Source organism: Ciona robusta, chromosome 14, assembly GCF_009617815.1.
Source record: "Ciona robusta chromosome 14, ASM961781v2".
Lineage (NCBI taxonomy): Eukaryota > Metazoa > Chordata > Ascidiacea > Phlebobranchia > Cionidae > Ciona > Ciona robusta.
The window spans coordinates 5,940,096-5,958,178 of NC_143248.1; the positions used below are offsets into that span (position 1 = coordinate 5,940,096).

An 18,083-nucleotide genomic window follows, 5' to 3' on the forward strand; every position below is an offset into this window, starting at 1 on the left:
CATAGAATCGGTCTTGTCAACCTGGTATGTTTTATGTCGTATATTTGTCCGAGTATGCTGCCCCAGTAGCATGTATGGAGGGGAAGGTGGGATCATGTTACAATATTTGGGCCAAATCACTTTAACTCATTATCCCCCAAATATTGTGGTACGTCCCCACTTACCCTACCTATATTGGGAGGTTATTATTTAAAATAGAAATTCTTAAAATTCAAGTTTCGTCCATCATTTGCAAACTTGTTATTTGCTCCGTGACTGGTAAGGGTTGTCGCCTTTCCATGGCGTCCATGCTTGTCACGACTGTGGGCTTGTGGCTTCCATCCAACCAGTGCTTCGTCATTTGGACAAAAAGTTGGAAAAACTCGCCAATTGTCACAAGGCTGATGCCAAGCCACAAGCCAAGGAGGCCACCCAAGTCACCTAATAGTTTAAAGGGTTAAGTTGGGTCTTTCTATGGTTTAAAAATATATTGTGTATTTAATCGGGTGCAGTATTTGGTTGAAAGTTAAAATTGGATCTACTGAAAATATGAAGTGGCCAGTAGTTCCACATGACACGGACATTGCTGTTATCCAGTAGTTAATGTGGGTTGTAGCACCTGGGGTCTTAGGATTTATCTAAGTCCCATAGATCGCCAAACTGTAGAACCTCATCTATGTTGAATAGAACGTGCATATACAATTGTTGGGGTAATGGGCCAACTCTGGTCTAAATCCCAGGTTCCATGGCATGCCTCACTGTATGACCTCACCCATACACAACAAAGCAGCAACTCACTCATAAGGCTGATTTCCGTGACTGCCTTAGATTGTGTGATCCTTGAAAAGCTGAGTGAATCGAAGTAGATATCGAGCATTAGGTGATTGTCACGGTATCTTCGTAACTTCTGCAACCCCGGGTCCACTTTATCCACGTCTAAAACCACAACATGGGGAATGCCAGCTTTAAACAAAACACGAGTCAGTATCTTGGGTTTGTAGGGGGTTGGTTGGGGGTTTGGTGCAATGGTTTCGGGTCGTTATGTAACCAGAGGGTACCCGGTTCAAGGTTTAATGCTGCTACCGTTTTGGTTGTATGTTTGAACTTGTTTCAACCCAGTGGTCACTAAGGGGTTGCCTGAATTGTCAGCCATACAGAAAAATAATCACCCACAAAGTTGGTAACAGTGCACGAGGTGTATGAAACAACACACAATTACATATGGGGATAAATAAATGACATTGGTTCCACTTACAAAACACAATAATATCTTACACTCATTATGATAAAGATCATTAGCGAAATGCTCCCCAACTTCAATACTTGGGAAAGTTGAATATGTGACTTTAGTATCGTATGATGTGAACTCACAAGGTTCAACACATCCACATTTCTCCATGGTGAAGCTACGCTCAAAGTCAGCTAGAACAGAGATTATAACAAGACTACTGCCGATATGCCAATAATTAGGAACAAGTGGTTATTATCTTTGCTATTATCAAGAAGAAACATACTTGGTGCAATTTCAACCAGCAATGTTTTGGCATGAGCTTGATTGTATTCTCTACACCTTTCTACTAACAAGTTACGAATCAATCTTACACCAGTGAATTTGGTTTATCATGACTTTAATTCAAGTTTTTGTTACCACAGCTTTTCTATCTTGAAGTAGTTATTTTCTGGCTATGACATTATCTTGATATGTCTCGCAACAACACCTTTTTTTAGCAAGTCTCAATATTGGTATGTTACAACTTTACTAGCATTTGCATATGCCGTTTTAACCCACAATCATGGCCTAAAAAACATAGACCATGTTGCTATACAGATTTAAAGCATCAGGGGTCTTAGGATTCACATCGATTTTTACTTATTCAGTAAAGCGGAGAGCGACCTTCGGGTTCAGGTTCAATCATGTTTAGATTTTTTATTGTAAAGTTTTTATTTCATTTCATGCTGTAAAGTCACTGTTGTAAACCATATTATAACCCACAAACTTTAACTACAGACCCCCACCTTCAGCAGCTCCAGCACAATCGAGGATTCTTCTTGCTTCACATTCACTTGCATTGACAACTTGCACTGCCCAATATGGCCGACATCCGCATGCTGATATCATATGGTTGATTCTGTAAATGGATGGGTTGTATATCAAGTAAGTGGTGATGATGTACCATGTGCATTGCAGGATACATGTAAATGTTATTGTCACTCTTGCCGTAACTTAAAGCTCTCAATATCTACAGTTTATCTTTGTTATATTATGATCGCTGTCGTGGCAGAGTAGTTACAGCGCTTGCCCTTACTCACAGCTTATTGCTGCTACTATTGTGAGTGTGCCCTTGGTACGACATTTACTGGCAATTGTTCCAGCCAATGATTACTTGTACAGTTAGTTTCATTAGTTAACAGACCTGCATTCTTTCTTGCATGCAGAGGTGCTGTAGTGATCATAATACTTGAGTATGGGTAGTGAAGGTGAACATATCCCCCACGGTGGGTACATTAGTTTTCTCTGGTTAACAGAATACATTATAACAGTGATTGTGCAACTTCCTATATCACTATGGCTATGCAACTCAAGTATAATGGTGCGCTTGCTTTTATCAGGTTTAAGGCTCAATACTGCCACCAGTGTATGCGTTTATGTCCTTTGTTAAGACACTTATAAATAACTGGTTGAATCCATTGGACATAACCACTGATATTTGCTAGGCACCCACTAATATAGAAAAAAAGGCCCTCCTTTAAAATCACAAAAACAAATAGGCCAGAAGATTCCTTTCACAATTACACAACACATACACCTGCCAACAACATATATAATAAACATATACTCAAGGCATTAAGGGGTTACTCTCAATATATTCATTCCTACTTGTAAACTATACCCAATGCAAGCACACCTACATATACCTCTACTTGACCAAGTACAATATGTCCCCCATGCCCCGAAGCCACGTTGACACCAAAGTTTTTTACTTCTTCTGGTTCTTCCACACCGTGGACTTGAACCTTGACCCCTGCTGACGGGTTGCCATACACAGGATGGGAACTGTATTGGTCCTGCGGTGGAATGCTATTATGCATAAGGTTGCATGCCCGGTAATTTTTAACTGAGAGACCCGTGTAAAAACAGTATCATGTCTTCAATATATCAGCGATACATTAAAACAAACATCCACAAAGTTAAACATGTGGTAACTTGTAAGCGGAATGAGGTGTATGGAACAGAACACTCGTGTTATAACGACTGTCTTGCCCTGCCATGCAAGCATAAATAAGTTACATACAGGGTAACTTAGAAGAAAGGCACAAAGTGTATGAAACAGAACAACACCCGCGTTATAACAACTGTGGTTTCCCCCCCACGCGAAGATACACATAAATAGCAGCACCTGCATAATATCCAGATATACAATAAGCCCATGACCACCACCTGGCACGCTCTGTACTGCATCTTGTGATCGAAACTCATAACAAATCCCCATTGGTGTTATAACTTTGGTAAAGTTCTGTTAACAGTGTTTGATGTTGTTAACCTAACGAGAGGAATGCTATTGCCAATAGTTAGAACAGGGTGAAATAAAAGCAATTCCAGTTTCTCTTACTTTGTAATTTTTCTATATAATTAAGATCTCAAAGCACACCAGAGGACCTGGGATTTAGGCCAGTGTTGGCCCATTACCCCAACATTGTATATGCACATTCTATTCTATATGAGTGAGGTCCTACAGTGAGGCATGCCATGGGACCTAAGATTTAGACCAGAGTTGGCCCATTACCCCAACATTGTATATGCACATTCTATTCTATATGGGTGAGGTCCTACAGTAAGGCATGCCACTGGACCTGGGATTTAGACCGGAGTTGGTCCATTACCCCAACATTGTATATGCACATTCTATTCTATATGGGTGAGGTCCTACAGTAAGGCATGTCATGGGACCTGGGATTTAGACCAGAGTTGGCCCATTACCCCAACACTGTAAATGCACATTCTATTCTATATGGGTGAGGTCCTACAGTAAGGCATGTCATGGGACCTGGGATTTAGACCAGAGTTGGCCCATTACCCCAACATTGTATATGCACATTCTGTTAGTGAGGCCTTACAACCGTACCAACAGCCTTACTTCATATGAGCACGGCTTCTGTTGAAATGTACAATGTCTTAATGTTGAACTGTTGAGTTTCCATCCCTTTGATAAAACCTCCTCCCCCAAATAAAACGAGGACAATCCACGTTTCTCTAAATCTTCGTAAAACTTCTGGACCTCGGCCGACCACCATTCGTCGTTTTCACTGTAATATATGGAAGCTGGGGTTGGTGGACTTAATGTATAAAGTCTATTTCCATGCTCCATGCTCCATGCTTGGTCAATTTCAAGAGACATGCATAGTAGTGACGAACAAAAAATAGCTGGCAACATTAGAACCAGCTGACTATCTAATAAACAGCAGTAGCTCTTTGGGCAAGATAGGATACGTTAGCATCTGACACCCATGTTTCCTAATTGTGCTCCTTTAGAATAGTGAGAATACAGGTATATAAGTCTATAAATATTCCTTGTTTGCTACCAAATGGGATAATAAATGTCCCATCTTACCCCAACCTACTAAATGTACAAGCCTGTCTTGGGATACAAAAATAAAATAAAAACATGATCTATTTACTACTAAACTACTAAACATACGAACCTATCTTTAAATGGGGAAGAAGCTCGTATCAAAGCATCAACTGCTTCAAGTTCCAACTTTGACTTAATGGAGAAAAACCTGAAGAGGAATATTTGGTTAATACTTTGTGGTGGCTTAGGCACACCACTAGGCCTCCTGGTGTACTCTGCCATAGGACTATTATACAATCTCTATTATTGGGGGCCTATGAACTTTGTCAGTGAGATCCACGACCTTCTGGGTGTGGCGGTATTATGGCGATGTTGTAAAATACATTACCAGTATTGAGTGTTTTTTAAGCTTGCAATTTATAAATGTAAAGTTATGTCAAAAGAACAACTTGTTTAATTTTTAAAATGTAGTTGCTCTAGAAATCCCTGTACGCCAGTGCGAATACTTTAAAGCCAGTGTATACATGTAAATAAGTTATGAATTATGACAGTAATGTTACCCTACCTGTTTAAATTACAGATTGTAACAGCAGGGAACTTGAGCACCGACATAAACTCCTCGTGTAGTTGCGTGCTTGATGAATACTTTGTATATTCCAATACTTTGGTGGTAACTTGCCACACCAGCCCCCCTGTCATCAGGACCACTACAATGAACCAAACAACTCTGTGGGAATAAAAGGTTAGTTTAACATGATGTGTATGCAGCTATTTTTGGTTGCTTTTGTTACACTGTGGTTAGTTTAATTTGAGGTGTATGAAGGTATTCTGTACTCAAAGTGTTGGGATATAAGCTAGAGCCCATTACCCCTACACCCAGGGTGCTACAACTCATTAGTGACAATTGTGGCAGTGTCCATTAAGTGTCTTGCCCAAAGACTGACGGACTTACAACTCTCAGTGTCGAGCATTGAACCCGGTATCCTCCAGTTACTATGCACCTAACCACTAAGCCATGTTACCTGACACAACCTGACACAATAAATAATATTTCACTTACTATAATAATAGTTACTTACCTTATACTTGCCACTTACCTTATACACCGTCGGTTGTTGCTCGTCACTTGTGACAGCCCGTGGCAGGTGGTTTGTTGAGAAAATCTTCGAAATAATTTTGCAATCGACATTTTTATGATAAAACACAATAGAGCAAAAACCAATATCTAAAAAAGCAAAAGTTTTTTCCCAATTTATTTAATTAACATTTACCAAACAATGAATTATGATTAACTTGCATTACTAAGGTTTTTCATTTTAAAACACTTTTTAAAAAGTTTAAATGGTATATAAAAAGACAAAACATCTTTTGTTTTTGATTTTACCCTGGATAAAGTTTCACTATTTTAAAATTTCATAATTGAAATCTGTTTTTTTTCCTACGAACCCAAGGAGCCTTTTAAATAATTGTAGAATTCACTGTAGTTCTAGTTCTTTCTATTCTATGTGACATCACAATACATTATCTTTGACCTTACAAGTCTATTGTGATGCGATTTGAACAAAAGCTGCATTTTAAACTGATGAACAATTACCTTCAAGAAAAAGTTGAAAAGAATAATTTATAAAAGAGATTAAAATCTTTTATCTTGCTTGACTTTGCTCATTAATATTAATTGAAACCTGTAACTAAATAACTGAAAACAATCAGTTAAGTTGCACTAATTGTCTTGGTAAGCGTGCCACCTTTGAATAAATCATTTCAGTAATTATAACCACGTAAAAAGTTAAAAACAATTGAATTTCAAAGTTGTTAAATTTAAAACAATTTTATTTGCTTTTTTGCAGCTTTATTTAAAATCCCAATTAAGTTCAATAATTAGTATAATGAGCCAACTCTGTACTAATCCAAGGTCTCCTAATGTGCCCTGCCATAGAACTTCAAAATATCAAATATATCGAAAAGTCCTCTTATGCCTTGCGGTAGAACCTCACCCATATGGAAAAAAAGTTAAATATAAAATGTCACAAACTCACAAATATACCAACTGTTTTATCTACCTGGCTTTAAGCTTAAAAACTCTGGTTATAAACACTCAGCAATATTAATCTTACAAAGCAAACCCAGTGGCATGAATTTGGCGCTTGAGAGCGAGCATGAGGTGTAAATAACGTCAACCACCAAATAATAATGAAATTCTTGCGGTTCCTGAAAATACCCATCACCGAAACTTATTACTTAAAAAGTTTTGTTGTTAAAGTATTAAACAAGTTCCCTGACTTGCCAAATACATAAGATACGCCAGCCATACAGCAGCCAACTTAATCCTGCATATTTAATGCAATACATTGTCCCTTTGTCAGCTATAAGAACTTAAAATAGGCGGTCTTTAATTACCATTCAAATGATATGAATAATTGAAGAAAATTATGGTATATAACTACCTTGCTTTAAACCGCAATATAACTACAACAGAAATTTTAACTAAGCTTGACAGGTATGATGTTGTTGGTAGGTACAGGGTTTTGTAATGAATGATCTTCTAGCATAAAATATAAGATTTTGCTAATGTTTTATTTTCTATTCAATGCTATTTTATCAGTATAGGTTTATGCCAGGTTTTCCTGTATTTAGAAATTATTTCCACAAGCAAAAAATAAAAATGTTTTTGTAGCTGTTTCTGTCAGCCATAATATAAATCTGATTTTAAGGTAATATGTTTTTATAAGGTGTATAAAACAGAACATCTGTGTTATAACAGCTGTTAATGCCCGTCATGCGAGGATAAATAAGTTTCATTCGTTCATTTATAACTATGTAAAGCTTGATGCCAAACACTATACCGAAAAATTAGCTGCAATTTTTTCTGTCAACAATTTAAGGTTTTATTCCGGCCAACTATAGCAATACCATCCTCAATCCTGTTACAGGTTCCAACCTCCAGTAATTAGTGCTGACCTAATCTGGAAGTCATGAGTTCTTTAAGCGACTTAATCTATGAGTTTGCGCAACGCACCACCTGCCATGGACTCTCACAAATTCTACAAACCAAGAGGAAAACAATCTACAGGTGTGAGGATATTAATTATTAATGGGATGAAATTTTCACTTTCTGAGATAAATCAACTGGAACTTTAAATTTTTAAACATCGCGAAAAATAATCAAAGGTATTCTTATTATAAAGATAGGCATAAATAATACAGTCTAATATAAAATACTAAATATATCTATACATAATATGAATAATATAAAATAATAAACATATACTTATTATAAAAATAAATAAAAAAGAATAAAGGTAATTATTATAAGGATAGATATATAATGATAACATTTGTAGCTAGGTATAACTTAACCATGTAGTTTTGTTGGATATTATTCAAGTAGTTATATACTCTATAATTTTAGGATTCCTATAATATCTGTTAAAATATTTAGTAGATTTACATCTTAATCTTAAAATTGTGGTTGGTACCTGTTTATTTATCCTGCCTGGCCAAGCTACACCAATTACTGACTTTATAAAGTATTTTACTTGTAATTCATAGGCCTTTGAAGTTATGTATTTCATACTAAAACACACATTGTATGTGTCATATCTATTCAACCAACAACAGTGCATTTTAAATTTGAAACAATTCCTAATTTATTTTTAAAGGTGATTTATTCGGTTTATTTTTAAATCAGTTCTCTTGAATAATTAAAACAACGTTGTAAAGAGAATTGAACTTTCGGAAATATCACCCGCAAATTTATTAAAAGCAAATATATTGCTGAATGTTTAACAATATCCCATAAGAATATGATTGTTGCTTAATTATCCGCATAACGGGTAAAATTAAGATCGATATGGGTTTTTTGTTTCATACACCCTTAATCATAGCTGTTTTTTCTAAACGTTTAGGAAATTGTGTACCATACAATTTTTTATGCACATTCTATTCTATATGGGTGAGGTCCTACAGTGAGGCACGCCATGGGACCTGGGATTTAGACCAAAGTTGGCCCATTACCCCAACATTGTACATGCACATTCTATTCTATATGGGTGAGGTCCTACAGTGAGGCACGCCATGGGACCTGGGATTTAGACCAAAGTTGGCCCATTACCCCAACATTGTACATGCACATTCTATTCTATATGGGTGAGGTCCTACAGTGAGGCATGCCATGGGACCTGGGATTTGGACCAGAGTTGGCCCATTACCCCAACATTGTACATGCACATTCTATTCTATATGGGTGAGGTCCTACATTGGGGCACGCCATGGGATCTGGGATTTAGACCAGAGTTGCTCAACTTCCCAAAATCAAATTGCACCAAATTCAACATGCAATGAGTAAATAACGCTCGTTAAATTGAAATGTTAAACCAAAATATGTTATTTTTATACCTGCGATAAATTATTCAAGTAATTTGATCTTGGTTACCATCTGTAGGGTGAAAAACACAAGTTATCTTTATTATAATCTGCATTCAGCTTGTAATGTGCCAGTGTGGTGTTTCTTAACAACATTTTCTTGTTTGAAACGATATTGTAAACACAACCTTATTAAAATTAATAAAGCGGTTTCGTCATATCCTTCGTCATATACTTCGTCATATACTTCGTCATATACTCGGTACTTTATGATGTTTATGCATGAAACGCCAAGGGTAGGGGTCATGTTTTTTACAAAGTGTCACTCTGTTTATTCACCTGGCAATATTGCATATCTTGTTTAAGACATATGGTTGGGTTGCTTTGTAAAACAGAGCATCCGTGGGCAAGATACAACTAAACTAAAGGGTTGTCTAAATTTTCAGCCACACATAAAAACAATCACCCACAAAGTTACACACATGGTAACTCGTAAGCGGGCACGAGGTGTATGAAACAGAACATCTCTGTTCTAACAAATGTCATTGTCCCGTCATGCGAGGATAAATAAGTTACATACGTGGTAACTTGTAAGCGGACATGAGGTGTATGGAACAGAACAACCGTGTTATAACGACTGTCGTTACCCCGCCATGCGAGGATAAATAAGTTACATACGTGGTAACTCATAAGCAGGCACGAGGTGTATGGAACAGAACACCCTAGTTATAACGATAATAAATGATATTATCCATAGTCCATACTATATTTGCAAACAAAATAACCTAACCTAACCCATTGGTCCCAGATGCTTATGGTTTATGATGGTATCTGGTTTATGTGGTGGAGCAACATGGCAACTTACACAAGCAGTGCAGGAATATTTAAGCTACAAAACCTCGACTGATATCCAAGAAATGTACACGTCAGAGTTGCCTTTTCCTGCTGTTACTATCTGTAATATTAACAGGTAACTTGTTGAACAATAATTCTGTTGCTGTTCATGCTACCAATATTAGAAATAGCTCTTCTGGTAAAAAATAGGCCTATGTTCTCTTCACACTTTGGTCTTTGCCTTTACAATAATAAATTTTTCCGCCTTTAGCTTTTTCCCCCTGGTAAAAAAATTCTTACATAAACGTTTTATCTGACAAATTATTCAGTGTATGGCCAAGTCAAGAGTTTGAGATGATTTCATTCAATAATGTTTATATTAAACAGATTCTTTGGCATTGATGATAAGTTAGAGTTGGAAACGGTTGATGCGTTGATAAGGGCATCGTCTCCTTATAAACAAAGGTGAGAATGTGTGGCTGCTTGTTTGTGTGAGTGGGTGGGGTGTCTTTGTGTGGTAGCTGGCGGGGCAACGACAGTCGTTATACCACGGGTGCTCGTGCCTGCGTACGAGTTACCATGTATGTAACTTTGTGGGTGATTGTCTGACAATTTACACAACCCATTAGTGACAAGTGGGTTGTAGCAATTGCGTTTAAGTGTTTGCACAAAGACACATACGCCCACAATGGTAGCATCAAGACTGAATCTCCATGCACTCTTGGCATAACACATGTTGTATACAACTTGTTTTGTTTTCACATAAATACATTTGCAGTAAGTTTGACAACTGGTGGAGACGTGAAGTGGAACTTTATTATGAGAAACTTAACAAGAGAGGGATTGATAAATTCTATTTAAGTGATGAGATACTATTAAAGGGTTGGACTTTAAATGAAACAACATTGTCACATTGTACGTTCAGGCAAAAACCGTGTTCTATACAGGTGAGCATGGTGGGACAGTGAGCATGAGGTGTATGAATACACCATGTGTGTTTGGTGTATAAGAAGACACCCATGTTATAACTTGACAGTGAGCATGAGGTGTATGAATACACCATGTGTGTTTGGTGTATAAGAAGACACCCATGTTATAACTTGACAGTAAGCATGAGGTGTATGAATACACCATGTGTGTTTGGTGTATAAGAAGACACCCATGTTGTAACTCGATAGTAAGCACGAGGTGTATGAATACACAATGTGTGTTTGGTGTATAAGAAGACACCCGTGTTATAACTCGACAGTGAGCATGAGGTGTATGAATACACAATGTGTGTTTGGTGTATAAGAAGACACCTGTGTTATAACTCGACAGTGAGCATGAGGTGTATAAATACACCATGTGTGTCTGGTGTATAAGAAGACACCCATGTTATAACTCGACAGTGAGCATGAGGTGTATAAATCCACAATGTATGTCTGGTGTATAAGAAGACACTCATGTTATAACCCGACAATGAGCATGAGGTGTATGAATACACAATGTATGTCTGGTGTATAAGAAGACACTCATGTTATAACTCGACAGTGAGCATGAGGTGTATGAATACACAATGTGTGTTTGGTGTATAAGAAGTCACCCATGTTACAACTCGACAGTGAGCATGAGGTGTATGAATACACCATGTGTGTTTGGTGTATAAGAAGACACCCGTGTTATAACTCGACAGTGAGCATGAGGTGTATGAATACACAATGTGTGTTTGGTGTATAAGAAGACACCTGTGTTATAACTCGACAGTGAGCATGAGGTGTATGAATACACAATGTGTGTTTGGTGTATAAGAAGACACCCGTGTTATAACTCGACAGTGAGCATGAGGTGTATGAATACACAATGTGTGTTTGGTGTATAAGAAGACACCCGTGTTATAACTCGACAGTGAGCATGAGGTGTATGAATACACAATGTGTGTTTGGTGTATAAGAAGACACCTGTGTTATAACTCGACAGTGAGCATGAGGTGTATAAATACACCATGTGTGTCTGGTGTATAAGAAGACACCCATGTTATAACTCGACAGTGAGCATGAGGTGTATGAATACACAATGTATGTCTGGTGTATAAGAAGACACTCATGTTATAACCCGACAATGAGCATGAGGTGTATGAATACACAATGTATGTCTGGTGTATAAGAAGACACTCATGTTATAACTCGACAGTGAGCATGAGGTGTATGAATACACAATGTGTGTTTGGTGTATAAGAAGACACCCGTGTTATAACTCGACAGTGAGCATGAGGTGTATGAATACACAATCCTTTGTTTGGTGTATAAGAAGACACCTGTGTTATAACTCGACAGTGAGCATGAGGTGTATAAATACACCATGTGTGTCTGGTGTATAAGAAGACACCCGTGTTATAACTCGACAGTGAGCATGAGGTGTATGAATACACCATGTGTGTCTGGTGTATAAGAAGACACTCATGTTATACCTCAACAGTGAGCATGCGGTGCATGAATACACCATGTGTGTCTGGTGTATAAGAAAACACCCGTGTTATAACTCGACAGTGAGCATGAGGTGTATGAATACACAATGTGTGTCTGGTGTATAAGAAGACACCCATGTTATAACTCGACAGTGAGCATGAGGTGTATGAATACACAATGTATGTCTGGTGTATAAGAAGACACTCATGTTATAACCCGACAATGAGCATGAGGTGTATGAATACACAATGTATGTCTGGTGTATAAGAAGACACTCATGTTATAACTCGACAGTGAGCATGAGGTGTATGAATACACAATGTGTGTTTGGTGTATAAGAAGACACCCGTGTTATAACTCGACAGTGAGCATGAGGTGTATGAATACACAATCCTTTGTTTGGTGTATAAGAAGACACCTGTGTTATAACTCGACAGTGAGCATGAGGTGTATAAATACACCATGTGTGTCTGGTGTATAAGAAGACACCCGTGTTATAACTCGACAGTGAGCATGAGGTGTATGAATACACAATGTGTGTCTGGTGTATAAGAAGACACCCATGTTATAACTCGAAAGCAAGTATGAGGTGTATGAATACACCATGTGTGTCTGGTGTATAAGAAGACACTCATGTTATACCTCAACAGTGAGCATGCGGTGCATGAATACACCATGTGTGTCTGGTGTATAAGAAAACACCCGTGTTATAACTCGACAGTGAGCATGAGGTGTATGAATACACCATGTGTGTCTGGTGTATAAGAAGACACCCATGTAATAACTCGACAGTGAGCATGAGGTGTATGAATACACCATGTGTGTCTGGTGTATAAGAAGACACTCATGTTATACCTCAACAGTGAGCATGAGGTGCATGAATACACCATGTGTGTCTGGTGTATAAGAAAACACCCGTGTTATAACTCGACAGTGAGCATGAGGTGTATGAATACACCATGTGTGTCTGGTGTATAAGAAGACACCCATGTAATAACTCGACAGTGAGCATGAGGTGTATGAATACACCATGTGTGTCTGGTGTATAAGAAGACACCCATGTTATGACTCGACAGTGAGCATGAGGTGTATGAATACACCGTGTCCGTGTGTGTCTGGTGTATAAGAAGACACCCATGTAATAACTCGACAGTTAGTATGAGGTTATGAATACACCATGTATGTCTGATGTATAAGAAGACACCCATGTATCAATATTCCCACTTTAATATCCTTTAGAATTTCACCCAAGTAGTGACCCCCATGGGCCTCTGTTACACTTTCACCTCCAATGAATCAATGTACCAGAATGTACCAGGAAGCGGCCATGGACTTGTTGTGCATTTAAATATTGACCAGGTAATATAAGTAGAGGGTTCTTGTTTAACTGGAATTCACTTCCTTATTATTTTAATAATGGTCCTGTATCAAACATATTGGAGTACGGCCATATGGGATAATATGGGTGAAGCAGAAGTCCTCCTACCATCTGTTGTAAAACTTTTACTAGTTGATAATAATTTATAAAAAATAACAACAATGTTGTGTAAAGTTGCTGAAATTTGCGCTATGATAAATTTGGTGTTCCGAAAACAGACCCATAGCATCTAAGTGCGTTGTAAACATATAAGGTGTAAGAAACCATTGCTAAAATTATATATAGGTGGTCATGTGATGGGACACAACAAAGGAACAGTTGCCTAAGAGTTGCCTGTTATACCAAAGCAGTGTAATCACCCTGAAAGTGCCAACAGTACCCAACTTACCTCCTTAAACTACATTTCATCATCTAACACACTCAGTATTAAACTTACTACACCCCAGAAACGCTACAGCGAGCACCCTAAATATGGCAACCCTAACGCTGGGGTGAAAGTTCATGTCCACAACCACAACGACCCATCAGAGGTACAGAACTATGGGATTGGGGTTCCGAGCGGGTTTGGTGCGCATATCGTGATCAGGAAAACAGAGGTACGCATGTTTTATATTGCTATATATGCGTTATTATAAAGGTTAAACTATTACTTTATGAGGAGACCTAAACACTTTTCTTTTTCATACAATAGCACAAAAGATCATTTTTAATTGTTAAAAATACAATTAGGTAATACGGATATTATGTGTTAACGGTACTCATTCTACCCCACGACACTATATCTATAGCTCTGCATATTAAGAAACTGGGATATTATGTGTTAACGGTGTCTATCTTACTCCACAGTATTATATACCTACTATAATAGTATTATAAATATATTTTAATGCAGAGAATCCTAATGTATAAACCATGGGGTGTATGCAGTGAGAAAACAAAGACACTTCTCCACCATGATCATTACAGCACAGCTGGTTGTTTAAGGGAATGCAGGTGATTAGGATGATATAGTGCTGTGTGGTAGATACCTTTGGAAAAAAATATCCCATATTTTATTACTAACAATCAACAAAGCTCTTTTATAATCATGATTTGGTTATATTATTCTTTAAATATTCTTTGTTTACTACCAAATGGAAGGTTTTAAGCCAGAAGTGACCTATTACCCCCAAACAATGGCTGCCAATGGGAATGAAGTGACATCTTACCTTAACATATTTTATATATTCATAAACAGACCTTACCTACCTATTATATACATTCATACACCATTACTATATAAGGCCTTACACCTTGCCCTACGTACTATACACACTGTTACTATATACATCTTACAGGGCGGAATACGTTTACTCCAAGTGTGGATGTAAACCTTACTGGGCGTTAAACATGGCAAACGTGCCTGAATGTGACGCACTTAATATCTTGAATTGTTCGGGAAGCGCTGATGGTAATAATGTTATGAATATATTGATTATCAAAATACCGTTTAGCTTTTACTCTTACAGCGGTTTTCTCGACTAAGTTTTCCCTGCGAACATGCGAGTGTGTTGAACCGTGCAACTTTGTTGTGTACGACAGCAGCACAAGCTACTCTACCTTCCCAAGCATTGAGGTCGGAGAATTCTTTGCTCTGCACGCTGGGGAGGATGAACGTAAGTTGAATCGATGGAACTTATTTATCCTCGCATGGTGGGAACAACAGTCTTAAGTGTATTCGTATTTCTAATCTATATGGGTCCTGCATTGTAGCACGCCATGGAACCAAATTTAGACCAGAGTTGTCCCATTACCCCAAAATTGTATATGCACATTCTATTCTATATGGGTGAGGGGGGGGTGATATGGGAGAACATTACCTGGGTGATATATGGGTGAACATTACCAATTTTCTATATATGCACAGATTTACAAAGATTACAAGCCATATATATAACACAGGAAAAGCTGTGGAGATAATAGATGTGGATGAGATCGACCCTGATCGGAAAAACTTGCGCAAGTACCGGGAAAACCACTTAATGCTGGATATATTCTATGATTCATTAAGCTATGTTCGCATGAAACAATCTAAAGCCGTGACAGAGATTAGTTTGATGAGTAAGTGGTTTATCATAGTGGAGGTGATGGCTCTGTAACTTATTTATTCTCGCATAGTGGGCAGCGAGTCGTTGTAACATGTGTTTTCATAGAACCTATAGCCCACAATAGTAGTTGTGTCAAACTTTGGGCAAGAAACTTACCATGCATTGCTCCAACCCAGTGAGTGGTAGCACCTTTGCTATTGAGGAATTGAACCAATTTTAGTCTAAACCCCAGGTCCACTGTAGGACATCACCCATATAGAATAGAATATGCATATACAATGTTGGGGTAATGGGCCAACTCTGGCCTAAATCCCAGGTCCCATGGCGTGCCTCACTATAGGACCTAACCCATATAGAATAGAATGTGCATATACAATGTTGGGGTAATGGGCCAACTCTGGTCTAAATCTCAAGTATCATGGCGTGCCTCACTATAGGACCTCACCCATATAGAATAGAATGTGCATATACAATGCTTAGGTAATAAGCCAACCCTGGCCTAAATCCCAGGTCCCATGGCGTGCCTCACTGTAGGACCTCACCCATATAAAATAGAATGTGCATATGCAATGTTGGGGTAATAAGCCAACCCTGGTCTAAGTCCCAGGTCCTATAGCGTGCCTTACCACAGAACCTCACCTATACAGAATACAACTAATATTCTAACATTATTAACCCAGGTGACATGGGAGGTCTACTTGGTCTATGGCTTGGCATCAGCTTGGTAACCGTGAGCGAGTTTGTTCAACTTTTCTTCCAAGTAATGCACCGATGGTGGAGGTTGAGAACAACTATTGTGCCAGTGGTAAGGTGGCTTAGTTGTGTGTGGTTGAATGTGTTTACACTTGATAAGATGGGGTATGGTGTGTAGTGTGTGGTATATGTTTGGTTATATTGCTGTCTTTGTACCCTTAAAGTGCCCTTGCCTGGTTTGGTTGCCGTTTAGTTGTGTTGAACTTGTTTGTTGAATGTGTGTGCAGTTGGTAAGAGGGTAGGTCGGGGTAAGATGGTTCGTCTTGTAATTCTCTTTACTTGCCCTATTCAATAGCAAACTAAGAACGTTTACAAAATCACATAACTGCATCTACACGACTATGAAAGAGCTTTGTTAATTGTTGAAACACGATGAGAAAATATGGGATAATTGTGAAGTCGATACTTGAAAGTTGTTTTGTAATAACAGTCAGTTTTAATGCCTCCATGGCTGCAATAGTATCACCCATTCTGTTCTGAAACCATGAGGTTCAACAGTGAGACACATCATGGAACCTTGGGATAGACCAGAGTTGGTCCATTACCACTTAACTTTAAACACGCGATGTAGAAAGTTATAACCACATTCATTTCCCTCAGGTTCTTAAATGGAAGAATCTTGCTCAAGAGAACAAATTACAAAGTGTGTTAACAAGTCAACTATCCAAGGTATTGGTCATGCAGAGGCAAGTTATTGAAAGGGAAAAATGTAACAAAGAAATTCCTAAACCTCACCGAGAAGAGAAATCAGAAAAAGGATTGCATATAAGTGAAATGTGAAGTGTTTATATTGCAGATGATGATGTTGCTACCAGGCATAATGTATTACTTCAAGTTGCTATTCTGGTTGAAAATCATCTACAAAACTTTTTACAACGTCACAAACTTCGTCTATTCTAATGCAATTGTTTGTCGTACTTATTTATAACTATTGTTTTAAATGTTCAGTTATTATTGCGTTACAAATAGAACAGTAGCAATACATAAAACTCTTACCGAGTCACTCAGACGTTTCCGTACCTGCAACGATCATCGAACCTGGTACCCTTTGGTTCCACTACGAGCGCATAACCACCGCTATACGTCGTCGCACTCGTACTGCGTCAACCTTCAAGTTACAGAAAAAAACTGGCCGTCATGTTCGTGTTACGTGCTGTATCAATATCTTAACCCTTTCTTCTACGAGAGAGGTCCGCATCCTTCTGCTGCCCACACACGCTAAAACTTATGGACGGATAATACCCCTCTCTAATATGCGCCTACTAAAAATGTGCAGAACCTCGATGTAATTTCACTACACGCTATTCTATATGGGCAAAGTCCTACAGTAAGACCCGTACTTTAAACACTCTGTGTATGTCTTCCAACCCGAGCATTTGAACTTTATTTTTGGCAGCAGCTGTAGGACAGATGCGCATAATAAGAGGGAAATAAGATTAAGTCAGGGGTTAAGATCGTAGTAAAGAGGTCTACATTGTTGTTAAGCACACGTACTTACCACATACCATGCCGTGCATCGTTTACTATTACCAGATGTAAACCAGCGCAACGGCATTTCGTTGGTTATAAAAACTCTTAACGGCTTTACCTACATTGCGGAAAATTAAACGGCTTTTATGTCGGAATTAACTTGTAAATTCTGAAGGCTCGGGTCTTACAAATGCACTCTGTC

The 18,083-nt window shown here is 38.2% G+C and overlaps 2 protein-coding genes across 5 annotated transcripts; one reads left to right on the forward strand and one right to left on the reverse strand.

The window, feature by feature from the left end:
- Positions 1–25: 25 nt before the first annotated feature.
- LOC149725412 (bile acid-sensitive ion channel-like) lies at positions 26–17,929 on the reverse strand. Of its 3 annotated transcripts, XM_089892501.1 has the most exons (12): positions 17,408–17,929; positions 5,648–5,775; positions 5,116–5,277; positions 4,681–4,758; positions 4,116–4,284; positions 3,378–3,494; positions 2,896–3,045; positions 2,394–2,494; positions 1,996–2,108; positions 1,255–1,401; positions 778–942; positions 26–420 (listed from the first exon to the last, which is right to left on the reverse strand). In XM_089892501.1, the coding sequence occupies exons 2-12, from the start codon at positions 5,737–5,739 to the stop codon at positions 212–214; spliced, it is 1,503 nt and encodes a 500-aa protein (XP_089748627.1). In that variant the 5' UTR covers positions 5,740–5,775; positions 17,408–17,929; the 3' UTR covers positions 26–211. The 3 variants fall into 3 exon arrangements, with proteins under 3 accessions (XP_089748627.1, XP_089748628.1, XP_089748626.1); XM_089892502.1 differs by lacking the exon at positions 17,408–17,929 and having other exon boundaries at positions 778–915; positions 5,648–7,481; XM_089892500.1 differs by lacking the exon at positions 17,408–17,929 and having other exon boundaries at positions 5,648–7,481.
- On the forward strand, positions 7,481–17,411 carry LOC149725413 (bile acid-sensitive ion channel-like). Of its 2 annotated transcripts, none has more exons than XM_089892498.1 (12): positions 7,481–7,620; positions 9,721–9,882; positions 10,134–10,211; positions 10,525–10,693; positions 13,433–13,552; positions 14,018–14,167; positions 14,464–14,564; positions 14,909–15,021; positions 15,065–15,226; positions 15,513–15,671; positions 16,339–16,463; positions 17,012–17,411. In XM_089892498.1, the coding sequence occupies exons 1-12, from the start codon at positions 7,523–7,525 to the stop codon at positions 17,189–17,191; spliced, it is 1,617 nt and encodes a 538-aa protein (XP_089748624.1). In that variant the 5' UTR covers positions 7,481–7,522; the 3' UTR covers positions 17,192–17,411. The 2 variants fall into 2 exon arrangements, with proteins under 2 accessions (XP_089748624.1, XP_089748625.1); XM_089892499.1 differs by having other exon boundaries at positions 15,080–15,226.
- Positions 17,930–18,083: the final 154 nt, after the last annotated feature.